Raw genomic sequence first — 20,433 nt, 5'->3', positions numbered from 1 at the left:
TAAGTAATCTTTGTTTTTTTCATCTAAGATAGCAAGTATTTAACTATGTAGTTATGTTCTTTTTTTTTTTTTAAATCTTCCCTGAGGATATTTTCCTATTTATCATCAGATAAGCGTGGGAGGGAGGGGGGCGGGGAGTGAGAAACATCTGTGAGAGAGAGACATGTGGACCTGTTGCCTCCTGCACAACCCGACCAGGCCTGAGAATGAACTGCAACTGAGGTGTAGTGCCCTTGACCGGAACTGAACTAGAGACTCATTGGTTCTCTGACCAATGTCCTAACCACTGAGCAAAACTGGCTGGGGCTATAGCTGTATAGTTTTTATAAGCCTTCTTCCTATCACTAGAGTTTAGGAGAGTCCAGCAGTTTCCTTTATTTTATACTCTCTCTTCCCATTTCAATCCAAGTTAGCATTGCTTCTGATGGTTTAACTTTTTGGAGAATTTTATGCGTCTCCTATTTATGTCATGGGAATTTACTTTGTTAGAAAGAAAGTTATTTACATAATACTGTCTTTTTCTGACTTCTACTGAGATGGCTGATGGACAGTGCCCTTAAACTCCTTTGAAGCACCCTACCTTGTGTGAGGCACACCCTTAAAGCCTCAAAAGATACTATATTTTGATCTTTTAGAAATCTGTGAAGAGTTGTAGAGTCACAGCTGGTTTCTCGCTAGAACATTTTTTTCTGACAACAAATCTCAATTTTAACTTTTGTTTTTCTACTAGTATAGGCTGAGAACTTCCCACTGTTAAGTCCTACTACTTTTTTGTTGTTGTTTGTTTATTCTTGGATTTTACTTAAACAGTAAGAGGAAACCAGGCCACATCTTCACTACTCTACTGAAGTCTCCTAGTTCATTGTTATACTTTATCCCTTCTATATAACTGCAGTATACAATTTTGCTGAGATGTCTATCACAACATAACAAGGATGGTCTTTCCTTCAGTATCTAGTTACATGTTTCTAACTTGATGTTAAGCCCTAACAGTTTTTTAAAACTATTATTTCTATTAACAGCCTGTACAGACAGCTTATTCTATTAACTCCATGTAGGATTTATGTACCTTGGTTGTTTCTTCTGAGTTCTTATTGGCATGAGTTAACATCTGTATTTGTACTATTAGTCTGTTCAAAGGATTATCAGATTCCAAAGCCACTTCACATTGTTAGGATCAAAATATGTATTTATTTCTGTTACTGCCCTTCACATTAAACAAATTTAGCAGTTTATCTTTATTTTATTATTTATTTATTTACAATATGTTTTCATTGACTTTTTTAGAAAAAGGAAAAGAGATAGAAACATTGATGTGAAAGAGAGACATCCATCAGCTGCCTCCTGCATGCCCTCTATTGGGGATTGAGCCCACAACCCAGGCATGTGCCCTGACTGGGAATTGAACCGGAACCTCTCACTACGTAGGACAGCACTCAATCCTACTGAGTCACACCAACTGGACTATTTTTTTTTTTTTTTTTAATCCTCATCGGAGGACATTTTTCGATATTTTGTTCAGATAGAGTGGGAGGGAGGGTGGGGGGGGGAGAGAGAGAGAGAGAGAGAGAGAGAGGGAAACATCAATGTGAAAGGGACACATCCAGTGGTCGCCACCCACATGACCCAACCAGGGCCGGGAACAAACTGCAACCGAGGTACATGCCCTTAGTGGGAACTGAACCCGGGTCTCTCTGGACTGCAGGCCAACGCTCTAACCGCTGAGCCAAACCAGCCAGGGCTGGGCTATTTTTTAAAAAATATGTTTCACTGATTTTTTTTTTTTTCTTTTCAGATAGTGGGAGGAAGGGAAAGGGAAAGAGATAGAAATATTGATGAGAGAGACACATTGATTGGCTACCTCCTGCATGCCCTCAAATGGGGATTGAGCCTGCAGCCTGGGCATGTGCTCTGACCAGGAATCAAACTTGTACACTCTTGGTCCATGGGTTGATGCCCAACCAATGAGCCATACCACCTGAGCACAAACTTAGCAGTTTAAAACAATATTTATTGTTTCACATTTTCTGTAGGTCAGAAAACTGTCATGGCATTACTGGGCTATCTCTTGTAAATTTTATATGGCTGAATACAAGGTGTTGGTAGGGTGTTGTACCTTTCTGGGACTCCAGGATTACTCTGATTCCAAGCTAATTCCGATAGTTGCTGATTTCACTTTATATTCAGCCAAGGTTTCTATTTTCTGTTTGGTTGTCATCAGCATTTCTGGTCATCGCTCCTTGTAGCTGCTTGTGTTCCTTCTAATGCTTTACATGAGGCCCCTTCCAGCAATAGTGAGTTCATTCTCTCTCATACTTAAAATTCTGCTTCGGCTCTGAAGCCAGGTGGGGTAAATGCTCTGCTTTAAGGGTTTATTTGATCAGATTAGGTCCACCCAAATTATCCAGTAAAATTGCCTTTTCTTAAAATTCATAACTTTATTTACACCTATAAGTTGTCATGGCATAAGCCATAATGTGACATATTCATAATTCCTGTGATTTAGGGCATGGTATCTTCCAAGGTGGGTATAATGGAGTGCATGGGCTGGCAAATCTGCTTACCCTAGAGCTCTTTATGTGGTTCTTACTATTTGCACAGCACTGTTATCTCATTTTTAATCTGTAATACTAAAATATTTTCCTCATTTAGTTTCTTCTTTTTAAAAATATGTTTTTATTGATTTCAGAGAGAGGAAGGGAGAGGGGAAAAGTGCCACACTGGCTGGGCATTAGTTTCTTTATCTATCACAGTAGTAGAATGCTCATCCTAAAAGTAACACATGGATCATGTCATTTCTTCTTCATTACCCAGGAGATAAAGTATAAACCCAGGGTCCTCCACTTTCACAATCTTATTTCTCAAAAGGCTTTCCACAATGAGTCTTCTGTATTAGTGAAGTTGGATCTGGCCTCATTCACTCGACAGCATAAGAAAAATTATATCTGTAAACTTCTAACAATGGAAAATAGAAGTATTCACAATCCCATGAGTCTACGTATACAATACAGTGAAGTGAATTGCACTACATTTTATTTGAAAGTATTTACTGTTACATAATCTTATGTTATATTTTAATGATTTTATTCATTGAATTTTATGTGATCATATTGCCATATATTAAAGCATAGTTACTGATTTTTATCAGGAAACATGAGGATAATCATTATATTTTCTAAATCCTGTGTGTTTGTGCTGATGTTTGTGTGTAGAGTATAGTCTTCTTACTGACTTATGCTTAAATAAGGGGAAATATATTTCAAAGTTATAATTCTTCACTTAAACATAGTGAAGTATAATTAATGTGCTTGAAAGAGAGTCTAAATTCTTTGGAGAAAAAGAGTACTTGTTAGCTTAACCTTGCCACAAACAAGCCTGGGTCATAGGCAAAGTAGGCTACGCTATTTCATTTTAGCCCTGATTATTAACACCACGGTGTTCATCTTTGAGCAAGTCAATCTACCAAGGCCTTTGTTTTTTAAATGTCATATTAATACTGAAACCTCTCATTACAGTTTTTCAGAACACTTCCCATACATTCCCATTTGATCATCACAACAGTCCTGTGAGGTATGCATGGCAGATATTACTATCTACACGTTACTGACCAGGAAACAAACTTAGAGGTTAAATGACTTGCCTAAGGTCACAAAACGAGTAACTGTCTAAACCCTTGTCTGATTTAGATTTTTTAACAGTGCTATTGCCACTAAATGCTTTGACATTTATATCTTTAAGACAGATTAAAATGATCTATTTCTTGATGTGAATTATTACAGACATTGAAGATAAGTGATTATAAAGCATTTTGTAGTTATATAGAGATTAAATATAAATAAATCATTCTATATGTAATTCAAGTGGATACTAACTAACATTAAAGACTTTCTACAGCCTTTATTATTCTTTGGTCCTTTTCATTTTTATTTATTGAAGAATCTGTGTTTCTCTAATGGCCTGGCCAGTGGCACACAGTGATTGTTAGGTATCTGCTTAAACTCAGCTGTTCTGAGTCATAACCAGGAACATGAATCAACTGAATAGCTTTTTAGGTGAGCTTTTCATGCTTGCTTTTCTCTAGACTAGTAACCAAGATACCATATTTGTTTTATCTTATGTTTTTGGTAAGGATATCTTATTTTTGTTTCCACTTATGGCATTCATTCAGAGTAATATTTACCGAGTGCCATATGCTGGGCAGACAACTGTGTGATCTTGGTGAAGTCATTTAATCTCACTAGGCTTCTATTGATTTACTTCTTTACCTTCATTCCTAATTGAAGAGTAGGGTTTCTTATATTCTGAGAACTGCCTGTGGATTGGGATGTGGAGTTGGGAGGAGGCTGTATAGGAAGAGTAGTCTATTCTGGTGAAGTTAGGGCAGGCCCTGCTCTAACTCACTTCATCTACCACTTTTTAGCAGCTGCACTTTTTAAATTTTATCTATAGAGCTCCTAACCATTTGTACTTCTTTCCTCTTTAATTGTGGCCTTACTATTTTAATTTATGTTCTAGTTCTTTAGTATGCTAATTTCAGAGGATAACATATATTTCCAGTCATATTTATGCCCAAATCATTGTATATCCCAAGTTCGGAGCGTAATTTCTAAATTTCCAGTCATAGATGGAGGATACTGTTATAATATATTCTATGATAGAATGGTAAGATTATAAAGGCTAAAAGAAAAAAAGGAAAGAAAATAATTCTGTGTGATGAAAAGAAGGAAACATGTTGAAAGAGTTTGGGTAAAAGAAAACAAAACAAATATGAAGGAAAATGATTTAAATTTTTTTTTAAATTTGTTATTTGGTTAATTTTTATTATCCCTTAAGATTTTATTTTAGTTGCCTGGGGACTTTTTACGTTGATGTTCTAAAAATTATTTTCATGAATAATTTCCTGTAACTGTTCCACAATTTTGCCTTTATCAGTTGCATTTACCACTATTGATTAGGATTGAGTAAAAAACAGTTCTGGTGTTTAAAATTTCTATATCTTTTATGAGTCGAAAGTAGACTCGCTTTTTCTTTAATATATTTTAATGTTTGAGAAAACAAGATCTAGCCTATTTTCTGGGTGCAAATTAAACAACATTTACATTATTTTAGATAGTCGTGCATGCCTACCTGAAATATGTCATTTTAATTTTTGTTTTTTTAAGGAACTGATGCTACACACATGGATGGTGATCAGATTGTTGTGGAAGTTCAAGAAACTGTTTTTGTTTCAGATGTTGTGGATTCAGATATAACTGTACATAACTTTGTTCCTGATGACCCAGACTCAGTTGTAATTCAAGATGTTATTGAGGATGTTGTTATTGAGGATGTTCAGTGCTCAGATATCTTAGAAGAAGCAGATATATCTGAAAATGTCATCATTCCTGAGCAAGTGCTTTATTCAGATGTAACCGAAGAAGTTTCTTTAGCACATTGCACAGTCCCAGATGATGTTTTAGCTTCCGACATTGCTTCAGCCTCAATGTCTATGCCAGAACACGTCTTGACAAGTGAATCTATACATGTGTCTGACATTGGACATATTGAACACGTTGTTCATGATAGTGTAGTAGACGCAGAAATCGTGACTGATCCTCTGACAACTGATGTAGTTTCAGAAGAAGTATTGGTAGCAGATTGTGCCTCTGAAGCAGTCATAGATGCCAACGGGATCCCTGTGGACCAGCACGATGGTGATAAAAGCAACTGTGAGGACTACCTTATGATTTCCTGTAAGTCTTGGGATATAGTAAATGTTAAAGGTATTTTTGAAGGCTGTTTTTTCTTGTTACATCTGTGTGATATTTCCATGACTTAAAATTAAGATAAATCACACAAGACTGTGAGCATTGTTCTTTTAGTCTGACTCCTATAAGATTAGTCATAGTTAAGAAAAGTGAAATGGTACAAAGTAAAGAATTATTACTATATAAGGATAGAGTAAATGATTAGAAAGATAAAAGGTGAAAAGGATAGAAATCATGAAAGATGTGAATAGGCTTTGAGCTACCTAATCTGAAACTTGAAAGGATTTCAACTTGGGAAAAAAATTGTCTTCATTATACAGTCAATTCTTCACTATCTTTCTTCCACAATTTCTTTTTTTCTTTCAAAATAACAATCATTTAAAAAGAAAGTCACTATTGGCTTTATAATTATATTATTTTAATATCTTCAAATAAAATAGTCATCTGCAAGATCATAAACAACTATATAGATTTCAGATCGATTAAAAACTTAATATAAATAGTTATATACTGTGTTTGTTCCTTCTTAGAGCATGCTAGCTTTCATGACTTTACAGTTGGGACATAAATAGAATTTTGCTTAAGTAGCAGAGGTTATAATAGTTTTCTGTTAGTAAATCCCAGTAGGTGTCTCTAATCCTTCAAACAACCATTTTTAGATACGTTCTTTTTTTTTAAATTTTTTTTTCTTTATTGATTTTAGAGGGAGAGGGAGAGAGAGATAGAAACATTGATGAGAGAGAACAATCATTTGGCTTCCTTCTGCATGTCCCCCACTGGGGATTCAGCCCACAACCTGGGCATGTGCTCTGACCGAGAATCAAACCAGCGACCTCTTGGTGCATGGGTTGATTCTCAACCACTGAGCCACACCGGCTGGGCTAGATACGTTCTTTACATTACTGGGATTTCAGTTTGTTTGTTGCTCCTGTCACCTATCTCATGATTTAAATAACTTGGTAATCCTAAATTATCAACTCATAGGACTACTAGTTTTTGGAATCAAGTTTTGTAGTGCAGATTTCAGAGTATTCCTCTTAATACTGCGTGCAAGTGTGTTTTTTCTTGCGTCTTTGAGCATAACACAGCAAAGCTATTATAGAAATTTTGGGGCAGAGAGCAGACATTTATTTACCTTTAATGTGATCAAGTATGCCATCATGGCCCAGCATTATGATAATGCTAATTTTCTGTATCTAACTGAACTTGCATTATAACTCAAGAGCCTGATTGTACTGATTTAATAAACATTCATTGATCTTTTTTCCTCTGTTATGACCTTGTTCTAGATAAAGTGTTGAGTATTACTAAACATAATAATAATTTACAGTTTTTGACCTAGAGCTTATAACTAGGTTTGAAAGAAGGGTCAGGGTAGCATTTATCATAATGAATTAAGATTTAATTTTAATGGGTAATATATATTAAAATATAATTTTTTAATAAGATGATTTTATGGAGTGATAACAGCTTTCTTGGTATCCTGTTATTCTAGGAAAAAAATAATTTCTCTAATATAAAATCCTCTTTGGGGAGGAGGTTTGGAGTTGGCCTCTTAGGGTTGGCAGGTAGAGGCTAGATACAGAAAGTATGGCCTTGATCTGATTTATGTACAATAGAGAAAATGAAGAAGCTATTATTGCATCAATCTTAATGTTTTCCATAGCATAAGAAATGGAAGTACCTCAGTTTCTGTGACTTTTTATTCAACATATATAGATCTAAGAATCATTCCTGTTGTCTTAAGAAATTTTAGTAATTCATTGGATTTATATATATATACCTAATAGTTGTTATAGAGTCCATATTGGTAAACTTCTTCCCTTCAAAGATCTTACTTAAAATGACAAAAATAGTTCATTTTTAATGCTATTGTAGTGTATTTGGACACACATGTTCATTGTTACAGTATAACTGCCATATGTACAATCTTACGGTCTAGATACTGTTATTGCTTTATATTGATTATGTCTTGTTTGAGGACAGAATCTGACCCATCAAACTATGTGTACTTGGTATAAAATAGTATTTGTTGAATTAACAAATACATTAACTTGATAATTGAAATTCCATGGACATCAAGCCTCCTACAGGGCCATCTAGTTTAGGTGTTTTGATTAGTCGGCTTATTTTTAGCTTCTAGTTAATTATGACTTTGGTTCTAATGAATATTTAATAAAAAGTGGTTCAGTGTTTGATTTATAAATGAAGGCCATACCATCATATCTGATACACAGACTCTAAGGATCAGTACAATTTATGGTTTATTTGTTGCATCTAGTAGTTTTTGGAATAGAGGAGATGATAAGATATATTGCATATTTTATATTTTAATGTATGTATTTATTTCTTTATAGCTAATTGGATACATATGTAAATTCCCATTTGAAGTCTCTCCAGATTTTGGGGGATGGGTTAACTGGTAAAACGAGATAATTTTGGAATTTTAACAGTAAATGTAAATAAAGGAAACACTTCTGAAGATTAAATAAGAATGTTTTAGCACAGATATCTTGATCAATTTTTAAAAATATGTTCTGATAAAATTTAGAAAGATATTTTTATTCATCAGACAAAAAGTTTTCTTTATGACTGAAAAGTATTTAGACTGTATTGCAGTAGATACATATTTTCACAGGTGATAATACATGGCAATGAAAGGAGAAGGAAGTTAAACTTAGAGTACAGAATAAAAACTGAAGAGAAATAAAAACATTATCAAAGTAAAAACTACTATAGCAGCAACAATAATGAAATTGATTATAATCAAGGCTCTTGTGATCAGACTTTACTAGTTGCAAAGTGAAATGGTTGAAAGACATAAACATGATTATGGAGAAAGATATGAGAGACAGAAACAGGAGATAAAACCAACATGCAGAAAACAACTAACATGACAAAGTTATGAGGAACAATTATTAAAATTCTCTTCTATATATGCGAAATCAGAACACTACTTTCAGAAACTAACTTTTAACATTATAGGAAGTTGTTTATTCAAGAAAAAAGGCTAAATCTTGGTAACAGCATTTAAATTTGGTGGTCTTTTAAACTTGCAGTGTTCACATTCACTCCCCCAGAGTTGTGCAAATTAACCTTAAAAGTCAACATCCACTTTTTTTGTGTGGTAAATCAAGAACCTGGTACCAAGAGGGCAGAAAGTTGTCAGAGCTCCTTTAAAGTTTATTTCAAGAGAATTGTCATTATTTGGCCAGTCTATAATGATTCCTTGAAGAACTGTGTGTAAGGCCAACTCCATTTTTGGCATACATTAAAAAAAAAAAATCACTCAGAATATTTTTTTATTAATTTTTTTAGATAGAGTGGGAGAAAAGAAAGGAGGGAAAGAAGCATTGATGTGTGAGGGACACATCAGTTGGTTGCCTCCTGCATGACTCCAACTGGGCTGGGGATTGAACCGGCAACAGAGGTACATGCTCTTGACCAGGAACTGAATCCAGGGATCTTTGGCCTGTTGGCTGATGCTCTAACCGCTGACCCAAACCAGCGAGGGCCAGGCTATCTTTATTTTTATGGAGATTCTGAGCTTGCTAGTGAGCAGCATTTTCTCTGGAGTTTTCAAGAAAGATTAGAGAAAATTATTGAACATCATTGATAACTAAGACAGTAGATACAATTAGGCCAAACATTAGGTGTAATATCCATAAAGCTTAGAAAAATCTTTGAATGAGATATCTATGGGGAGTTTTGAAAAGCTGGGACATATACCTGGGACTCTTGAATGTGGAAAGCAAAGGATATGCCCATGATAGAGAGAAACTGGGCAAGGCCTGAATGAACCTTTAATTAACCTAGAAGTTTTACGCATGCAGGAAGTAGAAGCCATTATGGAGTATAAATTGCCTGACTAAATGTTAAAGATGTGTTTTAACGTGTCCACAGAGCTTCTTGACAGAATCAGAAGAATTCCTGGTTGTATGGAAAACTCAGTCCAGTCAATAGTGACCACTTAGATTCTTTAGTGGCCACACAGACACAATACAAACTATGGAATAGGTTCATAAAAGTTACTACACAACAAGCACCAAACCATGGAAATAGGAGAAAATTATTTTAAGCATTGCCACTGTGTATTTGAAAATCAATTTTCAACAAAAATGATGAGGCATACAAAGACAAGATCTCATGGTTCAAACACAGAAAAAGTACAATAAATGAAACTCATCCTGAGGAATCCCAAGACAGTGAACTTACTAATAAAGATTTTAAAGTAACTTTAAAAATTAAAAAAAAAAAAAAAAATTATGTACTTTAACTTTTTTAAATTATTATTTTCATTAATTTATTTTTGTTATAGATGTTTCTCCTTTCTTTTCCATTGACACTCTTCTCCCCACCCTACCCCACCCCACCCCACCCCATCCCTGGGTTTGTTTTCCGTGTCCATTGGTTATGCATACATGCATATAAGTTCTGTGGTTGATCTCTTTCCTCCCCCCAGCCCCTCTTCTTCTGAGGGTTGTCAGTCTGTACCCTACTTCCCTATTTCTGGGTCTACCCTGTTACTCACAATGTTATGTTCATTATATTCCATAGATAAGTGAGATCATATGATAGTTGTCTTTCTCTGTGTCTTGTTTCACTTAGGATAATACTTTTCAGGTCCCTCCATGTCGTCTCAAAGGATAAAAGATCTTTTACTTTCTTTCATCTGCGTTGTGTATATGTACCACAGCTTTTTTATCTATTTGTCTACTGATGGACACTTGGGCTGTTTCCAGATCTTAGCTATTATAAATAGTGCTGCTGTGAACATGGGGGTACATACATTCTTTCTTTCTTTTTTTTAAATATATATATATTTTTATTGATTTTAGGAGAGGAAGACAGGGGGAGAGATAAAAACATCAATGAGAGAGAACATTGATTGGCTGCCTTCTGCATGCTCCCCACTGGGAATTTGGCCCACGACTTGGTCATGGGTCCTGACAGGGAATTGAACCAGTGACCTCTTGGTGCATAGGTTGACGCTCAGCTACTGAGCTACACCAGCTAGGCCATACATTCTTTCTGATTGGTGTTTCAGGCTTCTTAAGATAAATTCCTAGAAGTGGGATCACTGGGTAAAATGGCAGTACATTGTGATCTCACCTACTTTGTCCATTTTCAAGATTACTGTGGCTATTCGGGGTCTTTTTGGTTCCATATAAACTTATTTATTTATTTATTTTTGTTACAGATGTTTCTTCTTTTTCCCCCACTGATTCCCTTCCTCCCCTTCCCTCCCTGCCCTGTCCCCAGCTTTGTTGTCCGTGTCCATTGTTATGCATACATGCATATAAGTTCTGTGGTTTATCTCTCACCCACCACCCCCTCTTCTGGGGATTGTCAGTCTATACCCCACTTCCTCATTTCTGGGACTATCCCATTCCTCAGAATGTTATGTTCATTATATTCTACAAATAAGTGAGATCATATGATACTTGTCTTTCTCTATTTGGCTTGTTTCGCTTAGGATAATACTTTCCAGGTCCCTCCATGTAGTCTCAAAGGATAAGAGATCTTTCTTTTTCTTTTCTTTTTATCCTCGACCGAGGACATTTTTCCATTTTTTGTTCAGGTAGAGTGGGAGGGGGAGAGAGGAACAGAGAGAGAGAGAAACATCGATGTGAAAGGAACACATCGAATGGCTGCCACCCGCACAACTGACCAGGGCCGGAGACTAACTGCAACCGAGGTATGTGCCCTTAGCAGGAACTGAACCCAGGTCTCTCTGGACCGCAGGCCGACGCTCTAACCGCTGAGCCAAACCGGCCAGGGGGAGAGCGAGATCTATCTTTCTTACAGCTGCATAGTACTCCATTGTGTATATGTACCACAGCTTTTTGATCTATTTGTCTACTGACGGACCCTTGGACTGTTTCCAGATCTTAGCTATTGTAAATAGTGCTGCTACAAACATGGGGGTACATATATTCTTTCTGATTGGTGTTTTATGCTTCGTAGGGTATATTCCTAGAAGTGGGATCACTGGGTCAAATGGGAGATCAATTTTTAATTTTTTGAGGAAACAGCATATTGTTTTTCATAGTGGCTGCACCAGTCTGCATTCCCACCTGCAGTGCACTACAGCCCCTTTTCTCCACATTCTCTCCAACACTTGTACTTTGATGATTTGTTAATGGCAGCCATTCTGACAGGTGTGAGGTGATATACCTCATTGTTGGTTTAATTTGCATCTCTCTGATGATTAGTGATATTGAGCATTTCTTCATAAATCTCTTAGCCATTTGTATCTCCTGTTTGGAGAGGTGTCTGTTTAGTTCCTCTGCCCATTTTTTATTTGGGTTCTTTATCTTCCTTTTGTTGAGTTCTGTGAGCACTCTCTATATATTGGAAATTAACCCCTTATCTGAAATATTGGCAATGATGTTCTCCCATACACTGGGTAGCCTTTCTGTTTTGATGGTTGTATCTTTTGCTGTGCAGAAGCTTTTTAGTTTGATGTAGTCCCATGTGTTCATTTTCTCCTTTGTTTCTGTTGCCTTAGGTAATGTATCAGTGAACATTCTGCGTATGATGTCTGAAATTCTGTTGTCTACAGTTTCTTCTAGAGTTTTTATGGATTCATGTGTCACATTTCAGTCTTTTATCCATTTTGAGTTTATTCTTGTGTAGGGTGTTAGTTGATTGTCTAGTTTCATTTTTTTTTTGCATGTAGCTGTCCAGTTTTCCTAACACCATTTATTAAAGAGGCTATCCTTACTCCACTGTATGCTTTTGCCACCTTTTTCAAATATTAATTGAGAATATTGCCCTGGGTAATTTCTGGGTTCTCTCTTCTGTTCCATTTGTCTATATGCCTGTTCTTGTGCCAGTACCAGGCTGTTTTGATTACTGTGGCTTTGTAATATAACCTGAAATCTGGTAATGTGATCCCTCCGACTTTGTTCTTCTTTTTCAAGATTGCTGTGGCTATTCATGGTTTTTTTTGGTTCCATGTGAACTTTTGAAGTATTTGTTCTAATTCTGTGAAGTATGCCGTTGGTATTTTGATGGGGATTGCATTGAATCTACAGATTGCTTTGGGTAGTGTGGACATTTTAATGATTTTAATTCTTCAATCCATGAACAGGTTATGTGCTTCCACTTTTTTGTATCTTTCTCTATTTTTTTTTCATTGCCCAGTAGGTTTTTGCGAATAGGTCCTTTATTTCTTTGGTTAAGTTTATTCCTAGTTATCTTAATTTTTTGTTGCAGTGGTAAATGGGATTGTTTTCTGAGTTTCTCTTTCCGTGAGTTCATCATTGGTGTATAAGAATGCCATCGATTTCTTGATGTTAATTTTGTATCCTGCTACTTTTTCAAATTCATTTAAGTCTAGTAAATTTTTCATGGAGTCTTTGGGGTTTTCTATGTATAGTATCATGTCATCTGCAAATAATGACAGTTTCACTTTCTTCTTTACAATTTGGACCCCTTTTATTCTTTCTTCCTGTTTGATTGCTGTGGCTAAGGCTTCCAGTACTATGTTAAATAAGCGTGGTGAAAGTGGGCATCCTTGCCTTGTTTCTGTTCTTAAGGGAAATGCTTTTAGTTTTAGCTCATTGAGTATGATGTTGGCTGTGGGTCTTTCATATATGCCTTTATTATGTCAAGATATGATCCCTCTATTCTTATATTGCTGAGTGTTTTGATCAGAAATGGATGCTGTATTTTGTCAAAGGCTTTTTCGGCATCTATTGATGTGATTGTGTGGTTTTTATTCTTCATTTTATTTATGTGGTGTATCACATTTATTGATTTGTGAATATTGTACCAGCCTTGCATCCTTGGGATTAATCCCACTTGGTCATGGTGAATAATTTTTTTGGTGTATTACTGGATCTGATTTGTTAGTATTTTGTTCAGGATTTTGGCATCTATGTTCATCAGGGATATTGGCCTGTAGTGTTCTTTCTTTGTTGTGTCTTTTTCTGGTTTTGGAATTAGAATTATGCTGGCTTCATAAAACGAGTTTGGAAGTCTTTCTTCTTGTTGAATTTTTTGAAATAGTTTGAGGAGAATGGATGTTAGTTCTTTGAATGTTTGGTAAAACTCCTCCCGTGAAGCCATCGGGGCCTGGGCTTTTGTTTGCTGGGAGTGTCTTGATTACATCTGTTGTTATTTGTCTGTTCAAGTTTTCTATCTCTTTCTGGTTCAGTTTTGGGAGACTATATGTTTCTAGAAATTTGTCCATTTCGCTTAGATTGTGGAATTTGTTGCCATATAATTGTTCATAGTAGTTGTTAACAATCTTTTGTATTTCTATGGTGTCAGTTGTTACTTCTCCTCTTTCATTTCTGATTTTGTGCATTTGGGTTCTCTCTTTGTTTCTTGGTGAGTCTAGCTAAGGGTCCATCAATCTTTTCTACCTTTTAGAAAAATCAGCTCTTTGCTTCATTGATCCTTTGAATTGTTTTTTGTTTTTTGTTTGTTTTTTTGGTCTTTATGTCATTTATTTCTGCTCTGATCTTTACTATTTCCTTCCTTGTACTTGTTCTGGGGTTTTCTTATAGTTTGCTTTCTGATTCTTTAAGTTGTGAGGTTAGACGATGAGAAATTTTTCTTTTCTCTTGAGGTAGGCTTTTATTGCTATGAACTTCCCTCTCAGAACTGCTTTTGCCGCATCCCATAGATTTTGTGTTGTTATGTCTTCATTTTCATTAGTTTCTAGGAAGTTTTTGATTTTTTTTTTAATCTCCTCAGTAACCTATTCATTATTTAATAACATGCTATTTAGCTTCCATGTGTTCAAATGTCTTTGCATGTTCTTGTTGCATCCATATGAACTTTTGAAGTATTTGTTCTAGTTCCATGAAATATGTTGTTGGTATTTTGATGGGGATTGCATTAAATCTATAAATTGCTTTGAGTAATATGGACATTTTACTGATGTTAATTGTTCCAATCCGTGAACAGGGTATGTGCTTCCACTTTTTTATATTTTCCTGTATTTCTTTTTTCAGTGTCCTGTAGTTTTTTGCAAATAGGTTCTTTACTTTGGTTAAGTTTTAAAATTTTTTTAAAGAACTAAAATAAACCACATGTAGACAAAGGAAATTATGATGTTTCAAAACAAAAAATTATTAATAAATTTTAAAAGAATTAAATAAATATTTGGACTTTTTAAGTGAAATAAAAATTTCATCAGAGGAGTGTAAAAGTAGGTTTGATCAGGCAAAAGAATCAGTGAACTTGAGGGTACATTAGATAATACCCAGTTTGAGACTGGAAAAGGAGTGAGGAAAATGAATGTAGGTGCATTAATTTATGGAACACTGTGAAAAATACCATCATACATGGTCCCCGACGGAAAGGAAAGAAGGAAATGGGCCGAAAGACTGTTTCAAGGAAAATAACTAAATAAATAAATTTTCAAGAAGTAACAACTGAAAAGTTTGCAAATTTGCCAAGCAGTATTCATCTACACATATCTGCTTAGAAATTTAGAGAACTAGTTAAATTGTCAAAAGACAAAAAGAAAACCTTGAAATCAAGTCACACAGAAGTGACATCATAGAAGTGATCCTTCCTTAAAAATAGCTGCTCATTAGATAACAGGAGAGATGAGAAGACAATGAAGTGATATATTCAAAATATTGAAGGAATTCAAAATGTCACGAAGAATTCTATGTCCACCTAAAGCTTAAAAAGTGAAGGGGATATCAAAGTATTCCCAGCTGAACAAAAATGCTGCAGTGATTTAGGGTGCACTATTGGCTGAAGGATAGACAAGTAGAATAGGATCTAGAGCACAGAAACAGATTATTTGTCTGTCGTCATCTGATTTTTCACATGGCTATCAAGATATGTCTGGAGAAAAGAATGGTCACCTCAGCAAGTGGTGTAAATAATGAAGTTTGTTTACTACCTCAAAACAAATCAAAGACTGATATGTGGGAACTAAAATTCTAAAGTTCAGAATAAAACATAGCTGAAGTATTGTTGAAGTAGGATTATACAGTGATTTTTAAGATAGGGTACCAAAAGTCCAAGGAACAAAAGGAAAAAAGATGCATATAACTTCACCACATTTGAAAATGTTTTTGCTTCAGAGATACTGTCAGGAAAATGGAAAGGTAACTTAATGGGAGAGAATATATTTGTAAAGCTTCTATCTAAGAATCTGAGAAATAATATACAAAGAACTACAACAAAGCAATAAAAAGGCAAACAACACAATTTAATGATCAGCAAAGAACTTGAGCATTTTTCCAAAATAGCAAGGAAGCCCATAAAAGATGTACAATATCATTAGTTAATAGGGGAATGTAAATCAAAACTATAATGAGATATGGCTTCACACACAGTGAAATGGGATTTTTAAAAAAGGAAAACTGGCAAGAAAGAGACTTTGGAACCCTTACAAATTGCTGGCAGGAACAGAAAATTGTGTAGTCACTTCAGAAAAATTGGGCAATTCTTTTTTTTTTTTTTTTTTAAATCCTCACCCGAGGATATTTTTCCATTTTTTTGTACAGATAGAGTGGGAGGGAGAGAGAGGAAGGGAGAGACAGAAACATCGACGTGAAGGGACACATCGAGTGGCTGCCACCCGCACGACCAACCAGGGCCGGGGACAAACTGCAACCGAAGTACATGCCCATAGCGGAAACTGAACCCGGGTCTCTCCGGACCGCAGACCGACGCTCTAACCGCTGAACCAAACTGGCCAGGGCAAATTGGGCAATTCTTCAAAAAGTTAAACATAGAATTGCCTTTTGACCCATTCTCCTAAGAACATGCCCCAGAGAGTTGAAAACATAATTTGACACAACAGTATTTGCACAGATGTTCATAGCATTGTTTGTTTGTTTTTATTATTTTTTAATCCTTACCTGAGGATATTTTTTTGTTTGTTTATCTTCAGATAGAGTGAAACAGAGGGAGAGAGAGAGAGAAATAACTGATGTGAGAAAGACACATCTATTGGCTGCTCCTTCATGATCCCTACCAGAGCCAGATGAACTACAACTGAGGTACATGCCCTTGACCAGAATTGAATCTGCAACTGATCAGTTGGCAGGCTGACACTTTTAACAGCTGAGTTTTAACAGCCCAAACTGGCCAGGGCATTATTAATCCTAATAATAGCATTATTAATTCTAATAGCCAAAAAGTGGAAACAACCCTAGTGCTCATCAGTTGATGAATTAGTTTTTAAAAATGTTGTATTACCATATAGTGGACTATTATTTGGCCATAAAAATAAATGAAGCACTGGTAAATGCTACAACATAGATGAACTTTGGAAGTGTTAGCAATATGTAAAATGCCTAGAAGGGTGGTATATCTGTAAATAAAATATAGAGTAGTGGTTGCCTAATCTTTTACTGGGAGAGATTGTGGAAAGGGTTAACTTAATACAGAGTTATCTTTTTGGGGCGATGGAAATACTCTGGAAGTAGCTGGAGATTGATGCACAACTGTAAATTTTCTAAAAACTACTGAAATATACTTCACACACTGTAAACAGGTAAATTATAGAATGTAAATTTTACCTCAATATTAAAAAAGAATAATGAATTATCTGAGGCAGTTCATTGTGCTAAGAAATTGACAGAGTGATAAAACAACTCATAAGCACAATTATGTTAGTGAACTTGAAGGATATGTCAGTCACATCAAAATACACAATATCATAAGGTAGTACAACAATGTGTAAAAATTAGGATGAAACTATAGCTAAACATTTATGCCCAGCCAGCTTACTCTTGCCGACGATTAAGGATAGACATGTTCTTCAGTAGAATAGGATCTAGAGCCCAGAAACAAATTCATCTGTCTGTGGTCAACTGATTTTTTACATGGCTATGAAGATATGTCAGTGGAGAAAAGAATGGTCACCTCAGCAAATGGTGTAAATAATGAAGTTTGTTTGCTACCTCAGAACAGATTAAAGGCTAATTTACATTTAAGTCATTCACAGGTTATCCAGAATTTTAATAATTACACATGAGTAATTATTAGAGGAAACAGAACAATAGAAAGGATGCAAGAATGAATAAATGGGTAAAATAACTGATAGTAATTTTTAAAATTAATTTTGAATTATACCAAATAGCACATTAAGATTACATAACAAAAAGTATTTACAAAATATTAACTATAAAGTGTTTGAGATAAGGTGATGCTATGTCTTTCAAATATTATTCCAAACTCATTATTTTCATATTTTTGCTTATATAGGCATGTATTTTAAAATCTGTTTGTCTTGGATTCATAAGTGACTTGAACATCAGTGCTTAAACATTTAACAAATGAATGTTGCATTGTTTCTATATGCCTAGCAATGTTGTAGACTCCCTGGGATCCATAATAAATAAAATAAAATAGATGAACATTCCTTTCATCTTGACTGCCTTCACATAGGGGTATAATTGATTATAGATAAAGGAAAGAAGACCGAGGATTATACTCTGAGGTTTGCTACTTTTAAGTGGTAGGGGAAAAGAAGCAGTGGCAAAGGAATGAAGAGGCATGGCCAGTGAAGTAAAAGGGAGCTAATGGGTTGGGTTACAGAAACCAAGTGAGGAAAGTGAACCACAGAGGACAGTGAACATCTGTCAGGTGCTGTTGCTAGGGCAAGTTAAATGTGTCCTGAGAATTGGCTGTGATTGATGTTGGTGAATACTTTTGGTGAAGTCATGGGCAAAAAGCCTACTGAAGAGAATTTAGGGTAAGTGGAATGAGAAGAATTGGAGAAATGAAGCAGTAGCTTGTGGGAGATGGGGGAATTCAAGAGAAGATAGTTTTGAACCTTGTGAGTAGAGAGAAAAAGCTTGTTTGTTGATACAATATTTGTACAGAGGATGTTAGATAAGTGGTAGTGTAGGATAATTGCCAAAAGTAGAGAAGGTATTATTTGGTAAGATAATTGCCAAAAGTAGAGAAGGTATTATTTTGTGCTTAAGCAGGGTGATTAGTTTTAAATTTACAGGGAGCACAATTTGTGTGTGGAAACATTCAGTGAAGACAAAATTTGTGAATTTAGTTGTCAGGCAAGTAGAGTGAAATTTGGTGGATTATCTTTTATGATGTTTCGGTTACTCCCAGGGAAATAAATCAGCCTAGTAGCTGGTGTTGGAGGTTTATGGATAAAAATGTCAAATAGAGTATTTTCAAGTATTAAAAATGGGCCATTAATGTGGGCATTTTTTTTTCTTAATGCAGATTTAGTTAGATACATACAGGTGTAAAAATTTGCCTTAAATAGGATTGTGGCTCTCCAAGTATGATAAAATGAGAGATGACAGTAGGAATTGGAAGAACATGCAACGAAATATTAGAATGATCAACCTTGTAATTAAACTGGTTTTGTTGTTGTATTTGTTTTAAAATAAAATGAAATAACACTATGATTTTTATTTACAACAGTTAATATATTTTTTCAATTATTTTACACACATACACATATATATATATATATACACACACACACACACACACACACACATATATATATAGAGAGAGAGAGAGGGAGAGAGAGAAATATTAGAATAGACTTTAAATTTTATTGATAGTTCCAGGTCATTGGATTTGCATACAGTAGATCTACAAATGTAGTGTTTTATTTTGTTTTTTTAAATCCTCACCTGAGGATATTTTTCATTGATTTTTGGAGTGGAAGGGAGGGAAGAACAGAGAGAGAGCAATATCAGTGTGAGAGGGACACATTGGTTGGTGGTCCCTTGCACTTAACCTGGTTGAGTTGGGGGTGGAACCTGCAACCCAGGTATATGCGATGTTGACCAGGATTTGAATCCATGACCTGTCAGTCTATGTGCCAGCGCTCTAACCACTGTGCCAAACCGGCCAGAACTATAGTCTTTTAAAAAAGTGAAGTGGAAGTATAAAGGAGTGAAGACTTGCTGAATATCAGGCATCTGGATATTTTGATGGGGGTAGGTGTGTTGGAAAAGAAGACTAATAGCAGAAGGCAGTTTGGGCAGTTGCTAGGATGATTTCTGTTTTATATGGTAGGAAAAGAAGTATGGGTAAGGTGACTGACTGGATCTTTGTTTCAGGAAATTTGATTATAGCAGTGACAAGTGGTATTTGGTGGGAAACCTGGGGAGAAGGAAACCAAATAGACATTTGTTATGTTCCTTGGATGTGTAGTGATTGATGAACTAACAACAATCCAATCTTAAGAGATTAAACAGTTTAAATAAATGGAGAAGAAAGTCATATAATTTAGTAGGGACACTGAGAATAATAAGATTTTTGTGTTTACATGAGGTTAAATTAGTGTAGTTTCTGTGCAAATCCAGTATATCATCCTTTTCTCTTGCAAAATTTTAGTGAGTTTTCTCTAGAAGCTTAGAGAAGTGAGGTAACAGATGAAAGTGAAATAGAGTACTAAAGACAGATATCTTTCTCATTTTCTCCCCTAAACTCTTCCGTAGGCACTCACTTACTTGTATGTCATATACCATCCAAAGCTTTAATTTCTTTCTCTGGGAAAAGTGATACAAGGTATTCAGAAGTATAAAATGTTTGAAGTGCTAAAGTGTGAAATGCCACGCAAAAGATAGATATTAGAAGCAATCTCAATTTTTAGAAATTACATTTTCTTTATTTGGAGATAGGCCTTACTCTAAAAGCTCTAGTTCTTTGGTACTGCATTTTTTAAAAAGGCAGTTGTGCAGAAATTACATTATCTGGTGACTCGGTTTCATTC

General features: G+C 35.3%; 1 protein-coding gene across 14 annotated transcripts in view; it reads left to right on the top strand.

Annotated features, from left to right (window-relative positions):
- The window catches only part of LOC118643107 (zinc finger X-chromosomal protein-like), a 53,490-nt gene that overhangs the window by 24,543 nt on the left and 8,514 nt on the right, over nucleotides 1-20,433 (top strand). For 11 of the 14 annotated variants that reach the window (XM_036281010.1, XM_036281000.1, XM_036281004.1 and 8 more), the window contains one exon: nucleotides 5,163-5,732. In XM_036281010.1, coding sequence (XP_036136903.1) covers nucleotides 5,163-5,732 — 570 coding nt within the window. Of the gene's footprint in view, nucleotides 1-3,515; nucleotides 3,571-5,162; nucleotides 5,733-20,433 lie in introns of all 14 variants that reach the window. The other 3 variants (XM_036281011.1, XM_036281013.1, XM_036281012.1) reach the window with 1 other exon arrangement.

Source organism: Molossus molossus, unplaced genomic scaffold, assembly GCF_014108415.1.
Source record: "Molossus molossus isolate mMolMol1 unplaced genomic scaffold, mMolMol1.p scaffold_m16_p_30, whole genome shotgun sequence".
Taxonomy (NCBI): Eukaryota; Metazoa; Chordata; class Mammalia; order Chiroptera; family Molossidae; genus Molossus; species Molossus molossus.
Note: the sequence above shows the minus strand (reverse complement) of the source record. Positions and strands in the feature narration are given on the sequence as shown.